The sequence below is a fragment of the Arvicola amphibius genome, chromosome 6 (assembly GCF_903992535.2).
Source record: "Arvicola amphibius chromosome 6, mArvAmp1.2, whole genome shotgun sequence".
Lineage (NCBI taxonomy): Eukaryota > Metazoa > Chordata > Mammalia > Rodentia > Cricetidae > Arvicola > Arvicola amphibius.
In genome coordinates, this window is record NC_052052.2 from 2,164,965 (window position 1) to 2,184,926 (window position 19,962).

The 19,962-nt window shown below is 52.2% G+C and overlaps 2 protein-coding genes across 6 annotated transcripts; one reads left to right on the plus strand and one right to left on the minus strand.

Moving 5' to 3' along the window:
- The first annotated feature begins 1,900 nt into the window (after positions 1-1,900).
- On the plus strand, positions 1,901-5,378 carry Tprg1l (tumor protein p63 regulated 1 like). 4 transcript variants are annotated; one of them, XM_038334805.1, is made up of 5 exons: positions 1,901-2,206; positions 2,306-2,482; positions 3,408-3,608; positions 3,663-3,736; positions 4,247-5,378. In XM_038334805.1, exons 1-5 carry the CDS (start codon positions 1,932-1,934, stop codon positions 4,324-4,326), a joined length of 807 nt encoding a protein of 268 aa, XP_038190733.1. In that variant the 5' UTR covers positions 1,901-1,931; the 3' UTR covers positions 4,327-5,378. The 4 variants fall into 4 exon arrangements, with proteins under 4 accessions (XP_038190733.1, XP_038190735.1, XP_038190734.1 ...); XM_038334807.1 differs by having other exon boundaries at positions 3,471-3,608; XM_038334806.1 differs by lacking the exon at positions 3,663-3,736 and having other exon boundaries at positions 3,408-3,561.
- A 499-nt stretch (positions 5,379-5,877) lies between these two features.
- On the minus strand, positions 5,878-18,712 carry Wrap73 (WD repeat containing, antisense to TP73). Of its 2 annotated transcripts, XM_038334803.1 has the most exons (12): positions 18,588-18,712; positions 15,581-15,733; positions 14,910-15,026; positions 12,723-12,795; positions 10,892-10,995; positions 9,669-9,755; positions 9,396-9,530; positions 9,239-9,316; positions 7,837-7,942; positions 6,989-7,114; positions 6,437-6,628; positions 5,878-6,173 (listed from the first exon to the last, which is right to left on the minus strand). In XM_038334803.1, the coding sequence occupies exons 1-12, from the start codon at positions 18,654-18,656 to the stop codon at positions 6,025-6,027; spliced, it is 1,389 nt and encodes a 462-aa protein (XP_038190731.1). In that variant the 5' UTR covers positions 18,657-18,712; the 3' UTR covers positions 5,878-6,024. The 2 variants fall into 2 exon arrangements, with proteins under 2 accessions (XP_038190731.1, XP_038190732.1); XM_038334804.1 differs by lacking the exon at positions 9,669-9,755.
- Between the last annotated feature and the right edge of the window lie 1,250 nt (positions 18,713-19,962).

The following is a 19,962-nucleotide window of genomic DNA, read 5'->3' on the forward strand; positions in this document are numbered from 1 at the left end:
CTCCCACAGCTGAGCCCAGTACGGCCAGTATGCTCAGCTACCCTTGTATAGAAGTGCTATTCTGCTCGGTCGCTGGTGCCGTCGTCTGGGGTTACAGCAGCACAGGGCTAGCTCACTCAGTGCTCCCAGCAGCCACAGGAGACGCGATGGCCCCACTGAGATAAGGACACAGAGGTACAGAGAACCTGCTGGGAGACAGAAGCAGGAAGCTGGCCCTGGCCATGGCCCCACTAACTTCGGCTGCCTAAGCAATCGCAGGGGCTGCTCTGGGGTACTGGTCGACAGAGGAAGACTGGGCCTATAGTGAGAGCATAGGTGTGTGTGCATGTGTGTGTACACATACGTGGGGGGCAGTCTACAGGAGGAGGAGCGGTTCTCAGCCACACTTCCCACGCTGTGCAATCTTAGCACTAAAGTGTTGCAGCACCTCTTGTTACTGCCAGGGTTGATACATAGTAGTGAGTGACTATAGAGGAATGCTGTAAGTTCCAGTGCCAGTGTGGGGAACTTTCCAGAGAACAAAGGCCTGTGGGTCCATGTATGTGGTGTCCTGTGGCTGCAGGCTCTTACAGGATCACTCTGAACCCTTTTCCCAACCCCTAGCATGTACAACAGTAGGCGGAATTCTGCCATGGTTAGAGGACCCAAAGTGCCAGTCATGCAAGGGGCTCGATCTACAAACCTCCCTACCAAGTACAGCTTCCACGTATGCCTGTGCACACAGACAGACACGGAGCAGAGTGACAGGTGCAAACAGGGCTGTAACAACACAAACAAGGCAAAAAACTCAGAGCCCTGGTGGACTGAAGTCTCTCTCAGGAGGGTGTCTGGAACCAGGTGAACACAGGACATAGGAGGTAAAAGGCTTTGGGGACGAGGAGGGAGTAAGAGGGAACGTGACAGAGACGGGGAAGTCAGAAGTGACCACCTGGGTGAAGGTTTCAACTGTCGTGGATGCACAGCCCTCGGAGCCTGTGGGGACGGTGCAATGCAGGGTGACATGGGGGGTCAGTTAGGTTCTTGGAAGGACAGCTGAGCCCAGGCTTGTGTCGCACATCTGGACAAATGGAGTGCCCTGGCGACATGCCGATTACGAAGCGATTACATACACCATCCACCCAAAGGGAGCCATTATCCCGCTGTGAACCGGCTGGGTTGGATGAAGAGCGCTAAGGAAGATTTATCTTTCGGGAAGGAGCTGAGGGGCCAAAAGTCATCCAACGTTTTCTTCCAAATCACTCACAGCGGCATAGTCTGTGATTCGGTAACTTACTTGTGGGCGTGATGCCCAATGTGAACAGATGCCCCGCACACACCCTAAATGCAGCCCTGAGGTACCCACCACCAGTGTGCACAGACCCTAGAAAGCCACACACTCAGGTTGGCCCTGGGTGTCCACACCTTAGGTACCAACATCCCCAAGGTGCCCGTCCGATATGCCACACACCTGAGGTCCCTGCACACAAGGCAAGCAGCTCACCCTGAGACACCTACATCCGAGGCGTCCACACTGAAGCACCCGCAACCCCCAGATGCCAACACCCCCTCCCGCGGTGCGCACACCTCCACGGAGCGCCACGCGCCAAAATGCACGCACCGTGACCTTGGAAAAGGTGAAGGGCGCAGAGCCGACGCCCCTCGCGTCACCCCGCCCTCCGCGCGAGCAGGACCGAGCCTTCCCTTTCCTGGTCCTCAGCCAGGAGCCTCCCGACAACCTACACCTTTTCCTGCCGAGTAAACAGGAAGTGGCTCTGCGCGTGGCGGCTGCTTCCGGCCCGGGGTCTCAGTGATTCTGAACGGCAGCGCGCTGCAGCCAATCGCAGGAGACGGCCGGGGAGCGAGCCAATCGCGGGGCGGGCGAGGGCGGGGCGCGGCCGACGGACGCCGGGGCGGCGGCCGCGTCGGTGGGGCCGGCGGGTGGCGGCGGCGCGATGCTGCAGCTGCGGGACACGGTGGACTCGGCGGGCACAAGCCCCACGGCGCTGCTGGCGGCCGGCGAGGATGCGGGAGCGGGCCGGCCGGGGACGGGCACGCCGCTGCGCCAGACGCTGTGGCCGCTGAGCGTCCACGACCCGACACGCCGCGCCCGCGTCAAGGAGTACTTCGTGTTCCGGCCCGGCACCATCGAGCAGGCGGTGGAGGAGATCCGCGCCGTCGTGCGACCCGTGGAGGACGGCGAGATCCAGGGGGTGTGGCTGCTGACCGAGTAAGCCTGCGCGAGTGCGCGTGGGAGCCTCGCCTCTCAGCCGTCGGGTGGGCAGCGGGCGGGGGCCCTGGTGACACAGGCGGTCCCTCTCCCCTCCAGGGTGGACCACTGGAACAACGAGAAGGAGCGGCTGGTGCTGGTCACCGACCAGTCACTGCTCATCTGCAAGTATGACTTCATCAGCCTTCAGTGCCAGCAGGTGGTCAGGGTGGCGCTCAGCGCGGTGGACACCATCTCCTGTGGAGAGTTCCAGTTCCCTCCGAAGTCGCTCAACAAGTAGGTGCACCAGCGCACTACAAGGCAGGGCCCCTGCGAACCCTGTAAGTGCTTTTTGTTCCGTTCTTGCGAGCTAAAGGCCTCATCTTGAAGGACCAGGGGAAAGGGCCTTAAAATAGAAACTGACTTGAAGGCGGCCCAGTGCCACCTTAAAAGGGCTGCCGGCACAAAAAACCAGTTACCAGTTAGGATTTGTGGAATCCTAGCCCACTGTTAAAAGCTGTGTTACGTACTGAACACTCCCCAGACCGGGCATTTTACCTCCAGCAGGCTACTATGTGTTCAGTCTTTTTCTGGTTCCTGTTTTAAAAGAAAAGCAGACTGACTGACTGATTCATTGATTGAACGTACTAAAAATCGGATACATTAGAAAACACCTAACAGCCAGTTTTCAAGAGCTGGCCAGCTTGCTATAAAAAGTATTTTGAAGCTTAAGAGGCCCATACCCGCTTGGTGGTAGTGGCACACACCTTTAATTCCAGCACCTAGGAGGCAGAGGCAGGCGGATCTCTGTAAATCTGAGACCAGCTTGGTCTACAAAGTAAGTTCCGGTACAGCCAGGGCTATACAGAGACACCCTGTCTTGAAAAACTTGAAAAGAGGCCCATACACCTGAGCCCAGTCTATGGAAATTTGAATACGTAATCCAGGGAGCTAATGGCTGTGAGCATTATTCAGTAACACATTAAAGAACGAACACATCCATAATTTGGCCAGACTGAACTGTATGTTGGTTTCACTGGCTGTAAAGATGAGTCTTAGCATCACCAAGACATGAACTTCTCATGAAAGAAAGTGCTTGCAGTGGCTATCGGAGACGGTTGTCACACTTCACCCCAGCTGTCCCTCCTGCCTTCCCCGATAGCAACTGGCTGCAGCGTTGGACTCTGGTGGTAAGCAAGGCTCTCTTCCCCTCTTCCATCAGGCGAGAAGGCTTTGGGGTTCGCATTCAGTGGGACAAGCAGAGCCGCCCTTCTTTCATCAACAGATGGAACCCCTGGTCCACAAATATGCCCTACGCCACCTTCATAGAACACCCGATGGCTGGCATGGACGAGAAGACCGCGTCTCTGTGCCATGTAAGCAGATCCCAGGCCCGGGCCAGCCGTGAGTGTGAGCACTGGAGGTGCAGCCGTGAGTGTGAGCACTGGAGGTGCAGCCGTGAGTGTGAGCACTGGAGGTGCAGCCGTGAGTGTGAGCACTGGAGGTGCAGTGGGACCCCCATCCCGCCGCAGGATGCTCAATCTAGAGGAGGCAAGTTGCAGTTCTGGTGAGGCTCTGCAGGCGCTGCCGCTGGTGCAGGCGGGTACTTGGGAGGTGTTGAGGGAGCCCTGAGAGCCTTCAAAAGGGCACACGTGCAGCACATAGTGCGTTGTGTACATGCATTCCAGACAGGTTATGGTAGGGCTGAGAAAGTCCTGTCACTGAATGACGTCATAGTCCTCATGAATTTCTCCATCAGTGATGCTGCTCTCGTGAGTGCACAGCACGCCCATGTGCAGTGTGTGTGGTGACGGTGCTGTCGGAGGTCACATGTTCAGTGTAGTTCGTATCACCTCAGGGCATGTGCTGAGTCTCCTCATGGTGTCTTTAGTGACAGAGTGGTACTATCTGGAGCTGAATGACGATTGGACAGATGAGTCACCTGGTGACACAGCTCTTAGCACTTGACCTGATGACTTCTCAGAATCCTCGTTTCTCCATGTAGTGGAGTACTGTTGTCTGCCTTGAGGTTAAGGCTCCATGTTTCTTTTCTCTTTAAAGTTGGAAAGCTTCAAGGCTCTCCTGATCCAAGCTGTCAAGAAAGCCCAGAAGGAAAGCCCACTGCCAGGACAGGCGAATAGTGTGCTGGTGCTGGAGCGCCCACTCCTCATCGAGACCTACGTGGGGCTCATGTCCTTCATTAACAACGAAGCCAAGCTGGGTTACTCCATGACCAGGGGCAAAATAGGCTTCTAGTCTTCGTGTCCCCATGAAAACCAAAGTGGAGGGGACTCGGTGTGCCACCTCAAGCTACCCACAGCGGTTGGAGAGAATGCAAGCATGGTCCCTTTAGGTGCCTGATAGAATAGTCAAGCAAATTGTATATATTTAGTTGGATATTGGACACCTTGGCAACATGATATACGAAGGCAGAAATACTGGCTGTCCCTATGCCACCGTGTTCCTTCTGTAACTCCACATAAATGTTTTCTCCAGTGTCCCTGCTGGGCTTGTTCTTCTTGCCCTGCCCCTCCAGCATGCTGAGCAGAATGTGGCCGCCCACTTCTGCTGAACACAAACTGTTGGACACTGGGCGGAGCAGAGTGACCCGTGCCTGCACTGCTAATGCACTTGCATTATCTCCCCCGCCCTCCAAGTTTTGTATTTTGAAATTCAGCCCATTTTTTAAAAGCTACATACAATAGCAGTCAGCAGACCAGTTACAAGAAAGACAGCCTACCTGGCCACTCCTAGCGAAACTGCCCTTCTGTGAATATGTTTGACCTGAAGTCACACTTTGCAAATTAATCCGGCTTGTGTTAATACAGCAGTTTCCCTAGGCCCAGGGACAGTCGGTCTCATGACATAATCCAGGCCCCTCTGGAAATCGTGGGTTTTATCATCCTGTCTCTGTTTAAAAGGGACTGAGTGGTTTGGTTTAAAAAGTGCATGTTTATAATAAACAGACCAGCCTGCATCCCCCTGGCTCCAGGTGCCATCAGCCCCACCGAGCTTTGCTGAGCTTCGCCATGCCAGCCACACACGGTTTCCCCTGTGGCTCTAGCACCTGTCAGTACACTTGATACCTCTGCCACAGCTTTAAGTTAACCATGGATGTGACCAGAATGGCCTCAGATGCATCTGGTCTTTGTCCTCTGCTTTTGGTCTTGTAGTAAAGACGCTGAAAACCAAATGAAGTCGCTCTTCTTTGAAGTTACTGTCACAAAGACAGGTGTACCACCCAAAGACTGTCTTGAGGCCTGAGGGACTGAACCTGCTGGCTGGCTGTGGACCCTCCCCATAGTCCTCTTCACAAAAGTTCAGATGGGCAAGTCCACAGTCCAGGTTAGAGTCCTGGTTCAGATATCCCAATGTTTTGGTCTGGCTGCTTTCAGGCCATTTGCTAGAGATGTGGAGCTACGCTGGGTGGGCTAAGTGCTTCCACTCAGCCAGGCAGAACTGCTGGGGGAGGCACAGGTGCTGGCCTCACAGCACCCTTGAGGACATCCTGCTGCAGAGGGGCTGCACAGATCGATAGTAGTCACCCTTGGTCAAGAGCACTCTGGAAACAGCTCAAAATATAAAGAGACATAAGGCAGCTGAATGTTGTTACCTCAGGAGTCTTCATCCTCCTAAGACAGACCTTGAACCTATAACCTAAGGCCTTGAGGGAAATGACCACCCTTGTCCCATGGATTAGCAAATACCTATTTTATATTACAGTTTATACATATTTACAGAACACGTCACTACAGAAAACTGGGTATCCCGACCCATCAGGAGCCTGCGCAGCTGTTGCTTGTGTTGAAACCAGCAGGGCCCGTCGCCTCGGTTTCCACTCAGGTCCTAGGCATGGCCGTCCCGTTGTCCACAGGCTGTGCCAACCCCCTCCTTGTCTCCAAAAAACAGAGACAGAAGTGATCCTTGCTAAGGAGGGCCAAGGAATCCCCACTCAAGTGCCAGCACAGTCCAAGTACTGGGAAGTCACCTAGAGAGACAGGTGGTCAGGGTTAGAGAGCAGAGACCAGGACCAGGGAGGGCATCCTACGGATTAAGTGAGGATCCTGGCGAGCCCAGACTGATGCAGCCAAAGCCTATAAAGCTGGGGCAGCAGGTCCCGTGTCAGGTTACACACTAGGCAAGGTCCTGCAAGTTTGCTAAAAGCCATGGGGGCATGGGGCATGTCACCGCTATGCAAGGCAGTAGGTTTAGCAGATGAGCCACCGTGTCCATTGGCTGGGATATGCTCACCTTCCCCAGGTACCTGCACAGACACACAGCCTGCTGGGGACCACAGGTACACCTTGCTTCCGCCTGTACAGATGGCCAGCCTTGGCTGCTGTGGGTCCCACTGAAATGAGCGCACTGGAGACAGATGCTCCAGGACCACAAACAGCTTCAGCTTCTGAATGTCCCAGACCCAGACAGCGTTGGGGACATTGTCTGCAAGGAAACAGAGACAGGGCACCATGTCCTCTTTGAGCAAACCTGGCTCAAAGGATGTACTAGGTTTCTTTCTCAGGGACTAGCACCCCCCAAAGGCCATAAATCCCTCTTTTTCCCCTGTGGTTTCTACATTTGTAATTGTGAAAACACGCAAACAAAACCAGAGCCACAGAGGCCAATGCTGGAGGGAGTAGGCGGCCAGCCAGGGTGTGGGTCAACGAGCTAGGAGCTGCTGTGCAGACCGTCCACAGGGAGAACAGCGCACAGCTGCCCTCCTGAGCTGCTTCTCATTCATTCTGCTCTTGGCGTCAAGGGGTTCAGGGAGCAGCTGACCCTGTCCAGGAGTATGACACTGACCGTTTCTTGTTGCCAGGAAGTAGCTGTCAGAACTGAAAGCCAGCATCCCTACTCCCATCCTAGGGTTCGCTCTGTCAGCTACCGGCTTCAGAGTCTGCAAGGCAACTGGCCCAGAGGAGATCTCATCTGGAACACAGCAGGGAGGACGTGCGAGGGTGCTGGTTAAAAGGGGGAAGGAAAATCAGGCCAGCGAGTATGCAACAGATCTGCTGTGGGAAGAGGCCTGTTCACAAGTTCCCTAGTGCCGAGAGGGCCCCAAGTGGGGACAGGCCCATGCAGTCTGGAGCCTCACAGGAAGGTCTGCTTTCTGAGCTAGTCCCAGCTACTTGAACATCTGGCAGGTCTACTCATTACCAGCATCTGCACAGACAGCCCTTTTCCAGCTGGGAGGTGAAGGAAGATTATCAACCGGCAGAAGATGTTAGATAAGCACCAGCCAGTATGAGCAGCACCTCTCAAGCCTGGCTGCCCTCAACCCTCCAAGCCTGCATGCAGGTCCCTGCCCATTTCCCTGCAGGGCAGGAAGTGAAAAGGCTAAGCTACCAAGTACATGTCTGCTCCTGTCCTCTCTCCTCCCCAATCCCTCTGAGGTCCATCAGAGAACTGTTGACGGCCAGGCCTGTTAAGCTACTGTGACAGGTGGTATGAGGGCACATGGACTACAGGGCAGTGTGGGAAAGGTGAGCTTTACAGGAGAGCACTGATCTATGCTGCAGGGAACTTGAGACCCCAGCTTAGATCTCCCCCGCCCAAACAGACAGCACCTGAGATTCACATGAACAGAGGATTCTCATCTGAGACAAAGCACAAGCTTTCTCCCATGGAAGACACAGCCCTCTGCTGCTTACATTTGCTCTCTGAGGTAGAGAGCGCACCAGCCATTGATCGGGGTGGTGGGAAGGACAGGTGGCCCAGCCCCAGCTGTGGGATCTTCTCAGCTTCCTTATATACAACCTGAAAAACATGATTTGGCCACTAACCAGTTTGTGACAAGAACCAGGGACTCGGGAAGGTGGCCAACTTAAGTGCCAGACACAGACACCACAGTTACTAGGAAGAAGAGCAACAGTCTGACCCCTTGCAGTGAAGGACAGCTCAGCTGCCACCTCAGTCCCGCTGACCAGGCTGTCCTGTAGAGATGGGCCCTGACTACATGGCTGTGTCATGGTAAACAATGTCACAGCCATGTGGAAGTGGCTTGTGTGGGTGCCAGGCCAGAGGGCAGTGAGCAGCAAGCCTGTGGGAGCAGCAATCAGCCAGGCATGACAGACTTGCTGCTGGTGTGGGTCTTGAAGCCCATGAGCTGGGGCTCAGCTGCCAGCAACTTTAAACAGTGTATGGGGATAAGGCAGGTCACTGGAGATGAGCCTTAAAAGCCTGTATTGGGACCTCGCCTGCCCTTCCTCTCTCCTGGCCACTGTAAGATTAGCTCTGCCCTGCCATCTGCTCCTTACCACAGTGTGCTGCCTAAATACAAGCCCAGAGTAAGAAGGCAAAGGGTCCACGGACTGAAGCCCCTTTTCCTTTAAACTGATCCTGTCCCAGTGACATAAAGCTGATTTATACACCAGTCCCGGGTAGAGAAACCACAGCACACATGAGACCTAGATGCATGAGCCACAGGCAAACCTTGGCGGCCTGCAGGGCCAGCCTTGCTCCCTGCCATCCCTCACCTGAGCTCAGCCAAGGCCAACCACTGCTACTGGAAGAGCACACTCTAAGTCAAAGCCTCACCTCTGCCCAGCTCTTCCTTCCTCCAGGTTCTGGCCTGCAGCCCTGCCCCTTCCTTGTCCTCCTCAGGTCTAGCACCTCTGTGGATGGGTGACCTCTACAAGGAAAGCAGAAGTCTGTCCTTGCTGCGGACTGACAGAAGACAGCACGATTCAACACTATGGAGCTACAGAACATGCCTTCCTGGTTCCCAGACCTGAGCTGCCCCTTGCTCCCCAAGGTCTGTACAGAACAACTCTCCTGGCCCTTCCCTGCTTGTCTGCACAGTGCCTGGCAGGACAGCAGGTGTTCAAGACTACCCAGTCCCCTCTGCTAACACCAGGGACCGGCAAAGGACAGAGCATGGATGAACGCAGCATCTGGCTAGGAGAGAGGCACAGTCCACGGAGCCTGGACTAGACATGCCCTTGACAAAAGAGGGTGTGAGGGCGCAGGGTGCAGGGACAGGGAAGACGACATCACAGTAACCGAGGAAGTCAAGACACCAACATGCTCAAGTCAAGATTCATGCAGACTTACTGTCTTGGGATTATTAATGGTTGCAGGATGCCCAAACTCGGTGATCATCTTCCAGGTCACATGATTAAGGAGGCGAACCTGGGGAAGGAACCATGAGGATGACATGCAGGCTGCAGGCAGCTCACAGAGGTGGCCTATCCCCTGAACCATTTCTCACCTTTCCGTCATAGCTCCCAATGGCCAGGAACTGACTGCTGGGGCTCCAGGCCACAGACTTGATGCCCAGGGACCACTCATAGGCACAGTATGCAGAAAGCAGGCGACCATCCAAGGAGTAGAGCAGAATCTTGTACTGCAGACAGACATGTAGACAGGTCACAGGTACCAAGTGCAGGCTTCAGCGCCCAGCAGCTCGCTGCACTAAAAGCACACACAGGTACCTGCAGGTGCGTGCTCTCGAGAAAGAATGTGCTGCGGCCATGTGCTATACCTCCAAGCAAGTGTCCCACGCTGCCAGTACACAGCCATTTGGGGCCCACTCGATCCCTGTGAGGTCCTGCGTATCTGTGTCAAAGTGCTTCCAGACGACAGGAAAACACGACAATTTGAAAAAATTTACTTAGATAAGTGCATTTATTTTATAACCAATGCTTTTGGCACATGTATCATTTCACATGCAGCAACAGACAAAATAGCTGCATGAGTGCCAGCCATTCGGGCAAGGCCCATATGCCCTCATCCTTCCTCATCCTCCCGCAGCCTGCTTCCTGTAGTAGGAACGGCGGGATGCGTCCTGCCACCCAGCTAGCTTTACCCAAAATAATTACACGGAAACTGTATTCTTTTTTTTTTTTTTTTTTTTTTTTTGGTTTTTCGAGACAGGGTTTCTCTGTAGCTTTGGAGCCTGTCCTGGAACTAGCTCTTGTAGACCAGGCTGGTCTCGAACTCACAGAGATCCGCCTGCCTCTGCCTCCCGAGTGCTGGGATTAAAGGCGTGCGCCACCGCTGCCCGGCAACTGTATTCTTTTAAACACTGCCTGGCCCATTAGTTTCAGCTTCTTATTGGTTAATTCTTACATCTTCCTTTAACCCATATTTAGTAATCTGTGTAGCACCATGAGGTGGTCGCTTACCAGGAGAGATCTTAACCTGCGTCTGTCTTGGAGAGGAGAAGCATGGCGACTGCCTATGGCGACTGCCTGAAGCGTCTACCTTCTTTCTCCCACAATTTTGTTCTGTCTACTCCACCTACCTAATTTTCTGTCCTATTAAAGGGCCAAGGCAGTTTCTTTATTAACCAATGAAAGTAACACATAGACAGATGACTCTCCTCCATCAGCTTCCCAGTGTGCCCCCTTGGATATCTGTTCATGGGTCTGAGGCGTGCGTGCATGGAGGGCGATGTGCTCAAGTCACAGTTCCTGAGGCATCTTGCCCAGGGCCAACTCAACAGCATTCCTCCCAGCGAGGCATTCCCTTACACAAATGAGGGTTCAAAGTTCATGCCAACGTCTGGTGTGCACCAAGTGTGCACACGAGGTCTGGATCACACTTAGTGTGCACTGCTTAAAGGCACACACAGTACCCCTGCCCTCTGGCCACAGAAACCTCATTCTACCTATACCAGGGACTACAAAGGCCCCCTGGGATCATCAGAACACTGGCTCTGCCCCTCTTCTCCCCACCACCCCCAGCAGGAGAGGACTGCCCTACCCGGAGGAGCTGCCAGTCGCTGCACACAAAGATGCTCACATAGTCCTTGCAGTCTCGCCTCTCTGCCAAGGCCAGGTAGCGGCCATCCCTGGTGAAAGTTATTCCTGTGGAGAGAGAATGTACTGGAGCCAGAGCGTGGACAAATGCCCAGACAGCAGAGACTTTACAAGGGACAAGAGAAAGAACCAAGCAAGAGAAGGGGAAGCCCCAGAAATGTGGTAAGCAGGACATTGTCACACAGGAACCTGACAAGCAGAGAGATCTCACTCCTCCAAATCAGGTGGGAGCCCAAGTACCTGATTTTTAATGTGTCACAAATTTCACTGACTGAATGCAGGGCCTAGCTGGTTAGTATGTTTCACAAAGAAACTACAGGAGACATCTGTGGTCAAAAGCCAGCTTGCTATTTTGTGTGTTTAGCACATGCGTAAATACAGGCACACCTGTGTCGTGGCGTGTGTGTGTGTGTGTGTGTGTGTGTGTGTGTGTATAAAGGTTAAAAGACAGTCTTAGGGCATCTGTACTCCCCAATGACCTTGTTGGGATAGTTTGTTTGCAACTGCATATGCCAGGCTAACTGGCCTGCAAGCTTCTGGAATTCTCCAGCTCCCATCTTGATGTAGGAGCAATGGGACTGTAATCTCGTGCAGCTGTGCCTGCTCCACAGTGGGCTCTGGGATCTGAACTCAGGGCTGTGCCTGCTCCACAGTGGGCTCTGGGGTCTGAACTCAGGGCTGTGCCTGCTCCACAGTGGGCTCTGGGGTCTGAACTCATGTCCGCAGGCTTGCACAAGCACTTTATACCCTGAGCTAGCTCTCTTGTCTGGTACTGCACTTCTTATTGTTTTTAGATTTATTTTCATTATTCTCAGCTAGTGTAAGTCTGTAATGCCTGTGTGTGTACAGGTTGTGCACAGAGAGCAGGAGCCTGCAGAGGCCACAAGTCCCATCCCTGGAGCTGAAGCTATAGGCAGCTGTGAGCTCCTGACATGGGTGCTTCTGGAAGAGCAGTGTGTGCTCTAGCCCAGAACTTATCGTTTCAAATAAATGAATATCAGTATTAGCGTAAAAAGCCTGAGGCAAAGGCTGCTGCTTCATGAATGACAGAGGACAGAGGGCACCTCCACCCAGACCCAGATTGTTGCTCAGCTACAGCAACACCCCAGACTACAAATGTCAGAACCTACAGTGCATGTCAGTCCGGTGTGACCTGCAAACTGCTTATGGCAACAAAGAAGACAGTAAGATGCCCGAAGTATCTTGCTCCCTCAACTGTATGTTGTTTCTGGGATCGAGGGCAGTGATGCATACATATCCCATCATCCCATGCACTCTGCCCAGGGCTCCAATGGTGAGGGACTCCTGTCCCTTTCCCCTGCTCTGGGATGCTCAGATGTGACCGGATGTGATGCCCTGACAGAAGAGCTAGTGAAATGAGCGGAGATGCTCAGGGGTTAAAAACGTATGCTGCTTTTCCAGAAAACTGGACCCCAGCACCCAAGACAAACAGCTCACAACCACCTGTAACTCCAACTCCAGGGACTGCGATGTCCTCTCTGGACTCCACGAATGCTTGCATTCACATTACCTACACACACACACACACACACACACACACACACACACACACACACACACCTACATCTGATTATAAAAATAAATCTTAAAAAAAAAGTGAGGGCAGTGAGGCTGCAGCAGGCAGAGGGCGAGCGAGCCCTTCCCGACACAGAGGAGGGTATAGCATGGAGGCTGGCTGGGAGGGGGATGCTGCTGCAGCCACTGCCTTCTGCTCTCCGTGACAGACTGTGTGTGAGGGGCGCTGGCGGACTCACCCTGCTGACAGGCTTTGGGATACTTGATGTAAGACACAGATTTTGTGCACAGGGACCAGACGGTTATTCGCAGCTGCCAGGGAGAAGGGGAGAGAGAAAGGAGTTAGGATGCTTCGCGTCGCTAGAAAGACTCTCGAAGCTGAGAAGATAAAGGTGGACTCACGCTATACGCGCACAGCAAGGGTAGTTTAGCATGCTTACAGGAGCGGCTGTGAGAGCCCTGATCGTCACCAATCGTCAGAGGGGACACTGACTCCACAGCGCAGGGCGAAGGTCTCACAGCTCGAGGAGGCAGTGGAGTTTGGAAACTTAGCATCCTCCAAATGCCAGGTGGGTATGGTGGCCATCTAAGATCCCCAGCATGTGCAAGACAGAGACAGGCACGCGGGCTAGCTTAACTAGCAGAACTGGACAGCTAAGTTCAAGTGAGAGACACTGCCTCAAAACGAGGTGGAGAATAACTGAGGAAGACACGCAACATTTACGACGTGGAAACCCGCACACACCACGACGCAAAGTCACTTCAGTGCCCTAGCCTGGTACCCATCTCAAATCCTGATGTGAGCCCTCGAGAGTGAACTCCTCCATCTGCATTGGCCCAGCAGGATCCTCTGTCCCTGAGCCCCAGGGCTCCCCACAACTCAGATCTCAGCAGCAGAGCGACAGCTGGGGATGATCCAGCAACCCTGTTCTTTTAAGGAACGAGAGCAGCAGCTATGACTGCCAGGAGGGGCAATGGACAGGCATATTTAAATAAATACACGGGCACTGCAGACCCCAGGACCCTCCAGAACAGGGAGAAAATGGCTACTGTGCAATGCAGCCCCAGCAGGCTCTCAAGGCCTGTTGGTGTTCCGAGAAGTGTGTAGGTATGTCTTCCACTGCTCAGGCGACAGCCCTCTTCTTGTCCCACAGGAGGCAGGGCCTCCTTGCACTGTACAGCGCCTTCATGGATGTCCTGCCTCCAGAAGGGTACCCATGATCTAACTGTCCTGCATGGGAATTGCATGGCTCTCAGTTATGCGTCCACTGTACTAACGGATGCCTGTAGGGGCACCTCCTGACCACCATAACCATGGTAAATGAAATCTGAGGGATTTTTTTAAAGCTAAAACTTAAAAGCTAGGAATAAGGTAAGGCATGGTGACACAAAGCTTTAATCCCAGTTGTCAAGAGGCAAAGGCAGGCAGATCTCTGAGAGTTCACGGACAGCCAGGGCTACCCAGTGAGACCCTATCCCAAAATATAAGAAAAAGGTGGCTTCCTAGGGGTGCCCCTTGCTAAGCCATGGTATTCCTTCATACCTGAGCTGAACAGTCACTTCAGGGCCACCAGCAAAGGCCTGCGACCTAGTTAGTGGTCGGCCAACAAAGCCATTGAAAACGACCTGCACAATTTATCTGTCCAAACGTTCCTCTCCATTTCAGTATGTGTGTGACTGAATGAATAAAGGTATTCTTTTTTTTGGGGGGGGGGACATTAACTGAGGGTCTGAGATCTGGAGGCTGGGCTCTGGTCTGCAGAACTTAAGCATGAGGACTGCTGATCAAAGTTGTCTGGAAAACTCTCAAATGATCCTCTAACAAGCCCAGGCTACTTAAGATGCCCTGTTATGTTGTTAGCATAACAAGTACAGAGTTGGCCTGTAACAGAAGACATAGACTTGTCTTTGTTTACGTTGGTTTCAGGATAGGAGGCATGTGTGTGGTCAAGAGAACAACTCACACAAATCGGTTATCCTTCCAACATGTGCATTCGTAGAAACCAACTCAGGTGGTCAGGCTTGGTGGCAAAAGCCTTTAGCTCCTGAGCCATCTTGCCAACCCTTTAAAATGTTCTAATTTTCTTCTCTAAAATAGGATTTAAAGGGCCTTGAGAGATGGCTTAGTGGTTAAGAGCACTTGCCTGCTCTTCTAGAGGTCCTGAGTTCAATTCCCAGCACCCACATGGTGGCTCACAGCCATCTGTAATGGATCAGATTCCTTCTGGTGTGCATGAAGACAGAGCCCTCATATACATAAAATACATGAATAAATAAATCTTTTAAAAAGACATTTTAAAAAGTAGGATTTAAGAATTATACTGTTTGAGAACTCTGCCCTGTGTATTCCTCCAGAACCCAGACTTTCACATTCCCAGAGTATTTTAGGCACAAGGGACAGGATGGGCCACGTCTGGCCAGCTTACATGGAATTCAGTTGTATTCAGAATGTGGCGGCCATCCGGACTCCAGCAGGAAGCAACCAGCCCTGCAGAGCCCTCGTCGATTTTGCAGTGCCATTCTGGCTGCTCCAGTGACCAGACCTTGAGTCATAAAAGAAACACAGGGTTGCAGAGCACACGGTTGCACCACCCGCAGCCGCTGTGAGGGAGAGGATGCTACCTTGTCACCTCAGGCGTACCTTTAAAAGGGTCCGCTCGTGTCTCCGTCCTAGAACCTCACTTAGGCTTTGTGAATAACAGTTTCACTGCCTTTCAGCACCTCCTCTCTGGAGAACACAGCTCCAAGACTGAAACTTTTTAGTGCTTCTCTTTTTATTTTTTAAACATCAAAAGTATTTGGATTAAACTATTAGAGAACATTAGGTATTTAAAGAAAAAAATTTATAGTTTCATTGCATTTTTTTTTCAAACCTAACTAGAGGATACAAACAACGCCACTCCTTCCTGGTCACACCCCTGGGAAAGCTTCCTAATTCTAACTCCACTACAGTGACAGCACCGGACCAATGACACACGCCCTGTGAGTGCAGGCACCCATCCACACAGGGGACATACTTACCTATATGTTGCATGTACCTGCCTACACACACCTGCCCAGGGCCCATCTGGAGAAGCTCCACTGACATGGTACACACCTGCACAAGCCCCCGTCTGTACATGGCACACAGGATGAAGAGGGAGTCTGCTGACCACTCTATGTGCTGGATCTGGTCCAGGCATGTATACAACTGAAGGATCTGAAGGGTCTTCCCATCCCGGATCACTAGCCGGTACTGGACACAGGAAGCCTGAAAAATGAGGCAGAAAGCAGTCAGTAGTGTCTGCTCTACAGGAGGGCTCTCTGATGTGGGATGCCCCTCTGTATGTTGTGAATATGTTTTATTACCATTGGTTAATAAAGAAGCTGCTTTGGCCTATGGTAGGATAGAAAATAGCTAGGCAGAAAAGCCAAACTGAACAGAGGGAGGAAGAAGGCGGAGTCAGGAAGACCCAACAGCAGCCAAAGGAGTAAGATGCCAGGGCATTACCGGTGAGCCACAGGGCATGTGGCGATACACAGATTACTAGAAACGGGTTAATTTATATGTAGAGCCAGCTAGTAAGAAGTCTGAGCCATCGGCCAAGCAATTATAATTAATATTAAGGCTCAGAGCAGTTATTCAGGAACGGTGGGTGACAGAGACTCCTCCAGTAACGACACTGAGGCCGTGCCTCGGTGGTCCTCCTTTCCTCCTGTCTGGCATATTTCAGAGCTGCCAGTAATTACATAGCTTGTTCCAAAATCAGAAGAAGAGAAAGTTGGCGCATACAAAGATTTAATGTTCTACCACGCGGTTTCATCATTGCACACACTGCACATCTGTACAACTGGAACCCCCAGATTTGTGCAAGTAAATTTATTTTTTAAAAGATTAGACTGGTGTGCATGCCTGTAATCCCAGCACTGGGGAGGCAGAGACAGGCAAATTCCTTAGTTTGAGGCAACCCTGGTCTGTAGAATGAGTTCCAGGACAACCAGAGCTACACAGGGAAACTCTATCCTTAACCACCCCCACCACCAAAAACAAAACAAAAAAACAAAACAAAAAAAGAAAGAAAGAAAAGGTTTTTTTGCTTGGGTGTGATGGACTCACCTATAACTACAGCTCTAGGGAGATGCCAGCTACTTTCTAAGTCTGAGGCCAGCTTTGCATACCACACTATAGTCTAAAAGAACTTGCACTCGCCTCAGACGCAAGTTTAGATCCCCAGAAGTCACATAAAACTGGGTGTACTTGTTTATAATGGCAGTGTTCCTGTGGTAAGAGGGGAGGCAGAGACAGGGGCTTGTGGGCAGGCCAGCTAACCTGGTGTATGCAGCAGAGAACAGGAGACCTTGAATGGAACAAGGTGGAAGTCAAGCAATCATATTCCAGGTTGTCCTCTGCCCTGTGTGTGTGTGGCACCCATGTACAGTTGCACACTAACACAGACACATGTGCACATGGTGCACAGGCAGATTGAAAAAAGAGAAAAGGAAGCCTAATTTGTCTTCTGTGGAAAAGAGAGAGCGCGAGGACCAAGTGCAGGTTAGAACAGGGCCTAGCACAGGACTTAGGTTCTCACATTACAGCCTGTGAGCTGTGAATTCCAGAGTTACCAGGTCCAGTGAATTCTTTAGGAACCATTGAAGACACTGAAGCAGGAAGCATGGGCCAGCTCTGCCCAGTATGGCAAGACTGCCAAGAAACAATTATCAGGAGTTTCACAACATTTTGATGAGTGGGCAGTCCCAAACACAAACATCAGATAACTAAATGAAACCTCCTTGCTGTTCACAAGGACTTTCAGAACAGTAAAACAACCCTAATCTGCCGAGATACTTGGAAAAAGGTAAAATGTATCAAGGTAGAACATGCTTGTGTGTGTGTTATGTGCGCGCACACGCGTGCCTGTGTGAGTTCTCTCCTTCCACCCTTCCATGGGTCCCAGAACTCAAGGCGTCGGGCTTGTACAGCAGTACCGTAATCTTCTACTACCACCTCTATTCTGACACTCACTCCCTACTTTCGTAGAATGACACATAAGGCGGTTAAACAATGTCTCAAAGGCCTGGATAAATACAGCAGGAGTGTGGATTAAGAACCAAAATAGTCAGGCGGTGTTGGTGCACGCCTTTAACCCTAGCTCTCTAGAGGCCTACATCACTAGAGTGAGTTCCTGGGCAGCCGAGGCTGAACAGAGAAACCATGTCTAAAGAAGATGATCAATGCGTAAAAGGAAGCTCATTAAAAGGTATGATTACATTGTATGCAGGGAGGGTCATGCACTGGCTGTTGCTTATGTGGAGGTTAAGACAGCTTGCAGGTGTCATTCTGCCCTTCCATTATGTGGGCCCTAGACATGAGACTCAGCTCAACAGGCTTAGTGCAGGTACGGTTACTGGTCCAGAACCATAGTTTTTATAAGATGAGTTTTATTTATGTTTTCCCTGATGGCTTCCTAATGCCAAGTGTCTGCCTTCTGAGTGCACAATGGTCATATGGGTGTCTGTCACCATAGAATGGACAGCTGACATCCAATATTGGGACTGAAAGCTAGTTACTTAAATCATCTGCATGTCATGGAGGAGGAGAAGTAGCGCGGACCAAAAGGAGGGCGCCATCTAACCAGCTTACACGCCAGAAAACATAAACTATGCCGTTTGTGACAAAGTAACCATGAGCTGGCATCGCCTAACCCAACTTTGATTAAGGGAAACTGGAGCCGGGAGGCTGGCATCCGCCCAGCCGCGCCACCTGTTCCAGGTCCCCCTCCCTACCATGACCACCTGCCAGAATATCGACCTATCATCCCCAGCTCCATCCCTGCCCTGCTCAGGCCACCCGCTCCACATGCCCCTTCCCTACCCCGCCCCCCTGCCAAGATCCCCCTAGTCCGGCCTGGCTCAGGCCCTCTTTCCACACCCTGATCATCTACCTAGATCTCCCCCGTCCGCCCCAAAACTCGTCCGCCTGGTGCCCCGCTTCGTATGGCTCGAGTCCCCCTGGCCGCCCCCCTCGTCCCGCTCGGGCCCCCTTCCCGCCCCCCTTCGACCCACTCTGGCCCCCTGCACAGGTCGCGCGCCCACGCACAGGTAATGCCCCGCGCACCGCGGCTCACCAGGTACTTGCCGTCCGGGGAGAACCTGCAAAGCAGGCCAGAAAGCTTGAATGACTCCGAAAAGTTCATGGCCGCGGCCAGCCGGGGCCAGCACCGCCCTAAGGTACCGCCCGCAACCGCCGCGGGCCGCGGCCGGAAGTACGGAGGCGGAAGCAAGCTGCAGCCAATGGGAGCCTCGAGCGGCCGCGCGGCATTGTGGGGCGGGGAGTCCGAGCTCGTGCCTTAAAGGCGCCTAGCGCCTTTGCGCCATAAAGGATCTATGTGCAAGCCGTGTAACTCGTGGCTGAATTTTGACTTCAGATTAGTCACAATATAAATATGTTCCCACATGTTACATGGGACATACTTAGACTAAAAAAACTCCCTTATAAAAAAAAAACCAACTCCCTTATCTAAAATTCAGATTTAACTGGTGTCTGTACTTGTAAACAAACATTTGTTTACATGTAAATACATATTTAAGTATGTAGTCGTATGCAGATAAGCCTATTTTAGTATGTAACAAAGTTTCTGTTACAGGGGTTGGGGGCGCGGCTCAGATGGCAGAGTGCTTGCTTAGCATAAATGAAACTCTGGTTTCGGTCCCCAGCACCGCTTAAACCTGGCACGACGGTGCACACCTTTAATCCCAGACGTCGAGGCAGAGGCGGCGGCAGTTCAAGGTCATCCTCCGTTAATTACGAAGTTTGAGAACGTCTTGGCCTACGTGAGATCCTTTCTCAAACAAAACAAAGCAAAACATAGTATCTATTACAATTTATTGTCTATGTATTGTCTAAGTATAAATATAGGTTTGCTTTGAGGTTTTGTTGAGAGCGACCACCAGCAGCACTACTTCGTGATGCTCAGGTGCTTCGCAAGTCTAGGGCGAAACGAAATCGTAGGCACGTGGATCAGCTCACCTTCCTGGAGGTACTGGGTGTGAGTGTAAACTTAGACGCTCTTGATGGCAGCCCCGCTAGGCGCCTGTGGGACTGAGCGCCAACTGGGCTTCAAACCCCGCTCGCTCCCCAAAGAGCCCTGCTCCTCACTCACGGGGAACCCCAAGTCCTCGGTCCCACAGGGCTCTCCATTCCCATCTCATTCTGATTGCTCCCGTCTGCACTCAGAGCTTCTGAGGATCAATTTATCGCGCAGCCGCTGCCGTGGGTGCTGGGTCCCGGGTCCCGAATTCTGAGAGCAGAACAGACCTGGTATTGTTTGGCTCAGCTCCTGGCTCTGAACCTCTTCCTCGCCGATACATCTAATTTCCGAGTGTGAGTGAATGAGGGTACTTGCACCGTTAGGAGAGAACCTGGAGAGTGCCCGGAGTGCTGGCCTTTTCTGATACCAACCAGTCCCAAACTTGCTTGTCCCCACCCTGCACCTAGCTATC